The 7,336-nt window shown below is 34.7% G+C and overlaps 1 protein-coding gene across 1 annotated transcript; it reads right to left on the bottom strand.

Annotated features, from left to right (window-relative positions):
* Positions 1 to 1,279: 1,279 nt before the first annotated feature.
* Positions 1,280 to 6,710, bottom strand: LOC110697684 (translin-like). Its single transcript, XM_021875066.1, has 7 exons — positions 6,307 to 6,710; positions 5,872 to 5,968; positions 5,648 to 5,763; positions 4,909 to 4,953; positions 2,346 to 2,371; positions 1,852 to 1,987; positions 1,280 to 1,713 (listed from the first exon to the last, which is right to left on the bottom strand). Exons 1-7 carry the CDS (start codon positions 6,662 to 6,664, stop codon positions 1,601 to 1,603), a joined length of 891 nt encoding a protein of 296 aa, XP_021730758.1. The 5' UTR covers positions 6,665 to 6,710; the 3' UTR covers positions 1,280 to 1,600.
* Between the last annotated feature and the right edge of the window lie 626 nt (positions 6,711 to 7,336).

Here is a 7,336-nt window from a genome sequence, read left to right as displayed (position 1 = left end):
AATAGACACATTTAGAAGTTGAACAGCAGCTTTTGGTAAACGATATGTAAATCTAGAACATCGGAACATGATACCAGTGGTGGACCCACACCGGGTTCAAGTGGGTTCATTGAATCCACTGATTTTTGGGGGAATTTTTTTTTTTTTCTTTTTATTTATTTAACAATCGAAAAAAGGATAAATGTATTCTTCTGCATTAATGAAAGAAGAAATCAAGCGCAGCACAGTGGTAGTCTGAGATTTGTTTGTGCGCCTCCTTAGGCTATTTAGATAAGGGGTTTTGAGTCCAAGTGCAATCATTTTAGAGCCTTTTTATTTATTTTTCCCCCCTTTCGCTTCAACCATTCATTTTAGAGAGCCTTCTCAAAAAAAATTTCTCCCTTTTGTTTCAACTAATTCTCTAAGCTCCCAATATCCCTAACTATTATCCCTCCCTATCCTACAAATTCATTCAAAGACTCTATAAATTAAACCCCTTTACCCTAAGTCCTAACTATTTTCTTCTCTGAAGCACTTCGTATATGAAAATCCAAATGCTTTTTTTTTTCTCCCCCTTTTGCTTCAATTACTTCTCTAAACTTTAAATTAAATTATACTTCGTACGATCTTTTATAATTTCGACTTTAGTAATTTTACAATATTTACACTCCTTTAATCGTTTTATATGGAAAAGATATACATGTATATAGTCAAGTAGGATCTTGTTAATTTTATAAAATGAAAAATATTTGATATCATTATAACTTAACATACTTAAGTTATAGAATATGCGTAAGCGTGAAAACACCAACATCGCAATTAAAAAAAATGAAAGACCTATATCTTATTTTGTAACAATTGCAAACTCACACTTTTGAATTCCTAGATTCGCTACTGCATGATACCCGTTCTTCCCAGAACTTCAGGCCTTCACATTGTACCTTCATAGAAACATGGAGTATAAAAAACCACTCAAGTAAATTGCCTCTTTTTCTTGCATTTAAGTTACACGTGCACAAGACAAGTATGCCAATCGCAAGCCATGGCCTTTGGGCATTCATCGCAAGCTCTATCAACTTTCAAGTATCATCGACAATTACTGCAATTGATGACTTTGATACTCATAGAAATTCATTTTGTTCCAATCAAATCGCCTCCTTAATAAGCAGTGCAGAGAGTTATTTAAGATAGAGCGAGTGTCTTCACGTACCATTCCAGAAACTGCCCTGTATTATCCCGACTTCACGAGGTGCTACTCTAGGCGTTAATCAAAAGCCAGCAAAGAGAGAAATGGGTCAACTGAAGGCTAAAAACATGTCTTACGACTCGTGAACTACAGAATTAGTGCAAAGTCCTGGTAGCTCATGTTCCTCTTTTATAAGTAACATGTGCACATGCAACTGGAAATGTTAACCGTTGCATGATAACTGATAGCACCTCAGATCTTTCCATACTTCATTAATTACTAAATTAGCATACATATTTCACTACACCTTTACCATTAAGCACATCAGCATATTCATGTCTATATTTTCACCGTCCTGCAGCAAGCAGCATTGAACACCTAAAACATGCATGGGCAAGGATAGTGACCAAAAACCCAGCTCCAGAAATCCTCAACTCAAGGTTGTTCCTTGCTTCCTTGATCTCCTTTTGAATCCTCATTATCTATCAAGCCTCGAATCTTAACATCATAAAAGACCTCTTCAACTCTTTTCAAGTCATACTTCATACCTGTGATGAGAAAAAAAGGGACAATGCTTAGACATTTCAAAATTGATGCAAATAATTACAAACTTTGGACTCTCCTAGCAGACTCGAATACAAAATGCAGGCACAGATGAGACAAATGGAAAATTTAGGTGTACACACCATCAAACTTTTTGCGCAAAAAGTCATTGCGAAGGTTTAGCATCCGAAAGGCAGCATGAAGATCAGTCAAGAAGTTCAACACCTTCCTTGGAGAATCATAGTCTCCGTAAGTCACTCTATTGATCACATACCTAGGCTGCAGTAAACAGACAGTCAGTGGCCACCATCATCATACATAATGCAAACACAAAGAACAGAAGTAGGCACCATCTGTACAAGCCAGACCTTGTCAGACCATGGTAACAGCCAAGACTAAAGCAAATTACACTTCATTAATAGTAGAGGTCAGTGTCACATCGAAACGATCAATAAAATTATCTGATAAGTATATACCAACAGTAAAGAGCACCTCAGAAATCATTAATGCCTATTCAGCAAACTTTTTGACACGAAACAAGTTTCAGGCAATTGCACTATATTGATTTCTTTCAAGCACAGTCATGCAAATGTTAACATGAACATATTGAATTAACAACTTGAAGCATAAATATTACCAGTTCGTTGGACATGAAACAGATTCCTGCAGAAAGAAATTTATATCACATCAGTAAACATAATCAGCAAGCTGTTAGTCAGCTAATTGCTATGATAAAACAAGGTTAATATTAGCACAAAACTGGCGATCATAAGTGAAACATTAAAAAGCTGAACATACTTGAAAAAAGCTCTTTGAATATTTCTTTTATTCCTTTTATTAGTACTTGAAGATTTGAATTTTTAAAAGCCAAAAAATATGCATGTCCGGTAACAGTGTTGAAGCAGAATACATAAAGGAAATGGGATTCTAAAAGTATTCTAGAGTGTAAACTTCCCAAGTGAATATATACCTAAAATTGCGAGTCTATTAACGAAAGGGGAAAAGTGCAAAACTGATATTCAACCTTCAGATTTTCCCACAGCTTAAAGAAAAGTCTATCCAATCTCATGTTGTCAAATGGTCAAAGCCATCAATTCTACTTTTGAAATTTCCTTTGCAAGCTATTTTTAATTTACAGTGAGCATCTGTTCCAATATTTTGCCTTGAAAAAGTATCAGCTTGTATTTTTATAACTTGGCCAAAGTGAGAGTAAGTGGTGTTACTGAAAGAACATGTAGATGACATAAGAGCAGAGAATAAGGGATTTATCAGTGTATCAGACGAAGAGGAAGGTTTTTGACCACAGACGAGTAGGTCCAATGGATGATGCCCCTGAATGAAAGCTAACAAAGCTTACAGCAGTGGCAGATGTAAGGGATACAGGAACTTTTGAATAAACAGTAAATTTAATTCCTGCTGGTTAGAAGGAACACGCAAATTCTTAAGATGTTCTGATGTGGAAGACTAACTCCATACAGTAAATTTAAGGGGGGGGGGGGGGTGGAGTTGTATGAATCAGCAGCTTTGCGAGTTGGGTCAGAAAAAATTCTGTTAAATTTTGACAAGACAAAGAGTGGTTCAGAGAGTAAAAGTGAAGTAAAAGCATTCTCAGTTTCATATAGATATATGGAGAATTGGAGATTGTAGCAGGTCCAATAGATTGTATTAGGGTGCTAGTGTTTGTTAATGTTACAAGTAATTTTAACTTGATTCCTGAATTGTATTTATTAATTTGAACCAAGAAGAATGACTTTGATAAATTAAACATATGAGGTGTGACAGTGTGTTCCGAGTCTATCAGATTGGAGGTGGTACAGGGTCCAATGGATTGAATTAGGGTGCTAATGTTTGTTATGTTACAAGTAATTTCAATGCAATTCCAGAAACTTATTACAATTTTGAACCAAGAAGACTGACTAGGATATATTATGCACATGAGGTGTGAAAGTGTGTTTGGAGTCTTGTCAGATGTTGGAAGATCAGTATCATGCACAATACTGCTGTCCTATAATCAAAAGGCACATTCAAGACTGTCAGATAGACCATATCACCATGGAGTAGGTTTGGTGTATTCTTCTGATAATATAACATTAAAACCTGTGCTTACCTCAAAGCTTTGTAGGCTAAGAAAAATTATTCGCAACGGCAAGAGTCATGCTAAGGTTCAACCAAGAATTTTTAGCGAGTGAGGGGCCAGATGATAAGAAGTAGTACAGCAGATATGGTTCAGCAAACTACAGTAGTGTTCCCCATCTTCCATGTACTCCTTCCCTACCTTCCCCCCCCCCTAGGGGGAAACAAAAATAAAGCTACAATTTTTTTTTTCCCTTTTCCCCATATTTAATTTTTGTAGACTATTTTTGGGTCATTGCTACAATTCAACCGTCAGGACCATTGGTTCTAGCCTTTAGGACTAACTTGGACACCACAACCTTTTCTAAGGTAGATTTTAGAGATAGAATACAACTCCATATAATATTAAATAAAAAAAACTGTACTCTATTGGTTAATATTTTGGCTTCAAACTATCACACACAGGCAAAATGTAAGACATGCAAAGTGCTCTGAGAAAAAGGCACAACACAAAGATAAGGAATACGACAATGGGAGAATTTAAGCAGACCAAGGTACAAAACTAAACAACAAAATCCTTAGCTAAAAAGAAAAAAGTAACATACTTCTTAAGCTTTCTCTTTTTGTTTAATATATATCTGATCACATTCTAATAGTCTGTGTTGTAGTAGCTATTGGATCCCAGATTTATAATAAAAAAATCTAACCAAGATTAATGTACAAGTTATCTTAAAGAGCACAATATACTAGAATAACATTTGCTACTTCACCAGATAGAGTATATCAGATATCATATGAATAAAACAGTATACCAGGACTTGATTACAAAAGGAATATTTATCAATCATAAACTAAGAATGTGTTCAGTACTCTGCAATCAACATCCTCTGTAGCATCCAGACCCAAGTAAGAGAACAAGTAAAACATGCCAATTCACACCTAAAGCTATGACATATGCATAAGAAAACGCACCACACCACAATTCATTGCCAATGGAAGTTTTGTTCAAAGAACATGAAAAATATAATCAAGGAATAAGGTGACAGTAAAAGGCACATCTTTTTAACAAAAAAAAAAAAGAATTAGAAGGGCCTTTTGTGCACACAAGGTACAGTTTTATTACTCACCTACTAAATAATCTTCAACATCCAGACCAAAATCAGGAGTATTCACTGCAAACCAGCAATAAAACAAGTGTTTCAATTAGTATTAGGCCGTCCTATGTATACCAGAAATCTGGCCAACAGTAAGAGAGCATATCATGGTTCCAAACAGTTTTGTAAAGACTCCAAACAACCTCCAACTCTCCAAGAAGATCAAGTTCTAATTATCTCCAAACTGATCAACAACACTCCAATTCCTACTCCAATTCCTAAAGCTAGTCAATTTCCATCTCCATATTTATATGCAAGAAAAATGTGCTAATCAACAAAATCTACTATTAAAAGTTAACGATAAGGGGCCATATTATCCATTGTGACACAGGTGAACAAGACCAAACCTGTAAACAAATATATCATGAATTTTTATGTTAAAACCATATATCCTACTAGTATTTCACCAATAAACAGCACAATAATGCTATGCTTTATCCAACTTGGAAAAAAATATGTTGTTGTTCCCAATCTTGTCCATCTTCTAGTCACATGTATCTAAATTTCCATATAGGAATTACTAATTCAGTAATCCTAACTCAGAACAAATTTCTAATAACCCCAAAACTATATAAGGTATTCAATTTGAAGTGAAAATCTTTCCGAAATTCCACAGCAAACCTAGATTGGCATCTTAAACAACATCTGCATATGACACATTAATAACATTGCAAATTGATAGCTAGCATGAAAGGTTTAGTATTAATCTCACATCCAAGCTTCTCTTGTGCTTCAGGATGCAAAAGAAGATTTCCAGTCTCCAACCAGTGCATAAAAGCAAGCAATGAAACTACTGTCTGAGTTTCATTCTTCCAATCGTTATGATACCTGAGAAAGAAGCAAATGATTAGCACCAGAAACAATCAAAACAACGCCGAACCACAAAATATATGATAGAGCATGAAAATTCCACATTTTTACTTCAATTTCACTTACCTATAATACTGACCAGGACAGTCTCGAATGATCTCCGCGAGCCGGTTAAAGTGCTCCTTAAGCGGACCAATTTGTGATTTGGCTTTCTCTAACACCTCTATTTTTAAAATTGAAAGAACCCAATTAACAAATATAATCAAATAATTGATATAAGAACTAAATGCAGCTTATATGACTCAAATTTATGAACAAGTATCAATGAATGAAAACTACAAAATTTTATAGTTCATACTGAAATTACCTCAAAAATCTTCACATTATCATTAAATAGAACTATTCCAATTAAAATGTGATGCAAAATTAACCTTAATTCCAGCAATTTGAACAATTAAATACACAAAAAAGCTCAAATTTTCACAACTTCGTCAAATTGAAGAATACCCAGAAAAAATCAAGGAATATTGAAAAAAAAAAAAAGTGCAATGCAATATATACCAGAAACAGGGCGAGACTGATGAACAAGAAGAAGATTTGCATGCATGATTCTAGTGACAGACTCAATTTCCAAGGCAACATTTCGAATTCTTTCACGCAAATTGCTAGTCTCATCGAGTTGGGTTCGGAAGCTTTCGAACTGGGTGCCTAAGGTACCATCAAAAGGGGTAAGATTCCCACTTTCCGCCATTGAAGGTGTAGAAGAAGAGCTTGAAAAAACAGAGCGAAACGTTGAGATTGTTGAGCTCAGAGGAGAGAGAAAGACAGGAATATGAAGGGGTTTTGGGAAAGTAATAGGGAAAAGGTTAGGGTTTAAGATATTTGGCAAAAATTGGGGCACGATTCGAAACGCCTTCATTTTGCGCGGTATTGACTATTGAGAGTCCCACTCCCCTTGTTCATATAATCACATCTAAAGGTGGGCATGGCCGTGCCTCGCCGTATCCGGTGATGGCTCATGCCTGCTTCTTGGCGGGCCATGCCGTGTCGCGTCATTATTTGGCACACCCTGGCCCACAGCACGGCACGGCCCAAGTGCCTGACGTATCTTGCCAGGCCGGCCAGCGGGTTGTCCACCTTTTTTTTCTTTTAAATCGATGTAATGAAATATTTTATTAATTTATGTTTTTTTATTGTTATATTATTATTGTTCTTTATATTTTTCTTATTTTTATTATTTTAGTTCTTTTACTTATTTATTATTATTTATGTTATTTTTATTATTAATATATTATAATTAAGTTTATTTTTTTATTATTATACTTCTTTATTATTATTTAGCAAAAAACAACAATGCATATAATTAAAAAATTGACTAGTGCGATAACACAAGAATTGATGAATAACTTATTTTATTATACGCCGGTACGACAAATCGATAATACAATAATTGATAATGATAAAAATCTTACAATAATTGATGAATAACTTAACTTTATTGCTTATTTTATTATATGGGGTTCGATAATACAAATAATAACTATAATTAATTGTATGTAACCTAAATATTCTTCTTGTTCGTCTTCGTCTT

This window comes from Chenopodium quinoa, unplaced genomic scaffold (genome assembly GCF_001683475.1).
Source record: "Chenopodium quinoa cultivar QQ74 unplaced genomic scaffold, ASM168347v1, whole genome shotgun sequence".
Lineage (NCBI taxonomy): Eukaryota > Viridiplantae > Streptophyta > Magnoliopsida > Caryophyllales > Amaranthaceae > Chenopodium > Chenopodium quinoa.
Note: the sequence above shows the minus strand (reverse complement) of the source record. Positions and strands in the feature narration are given on the sequence as shown.

Excerpts from the sequence above, each read along its gene's own strand:
- LOC110697684 (XM_021875066.1), bottom strand. The coding sequence starts at position 6,664 with ATGAAGGCGTTTCGAATCGTGCCCCAATTTTTGCCAAATATCTTAAAC. Across the intron at positions 1,988-2,345 it reads GTTTCATGTCCAACGAACTG|CCTAGGTATGTGATCAATAG; the intron begins GTAATATTTATG and ends TGTTTACTGCAG. Across the intron at positions 1,714-1,851 it reads TTTGCGCAAAAAGTTTGATG|GTATGAAGTATGACTTGAAA; the intron begins GTGTGTACACCT and ends TTCTCATCACAG.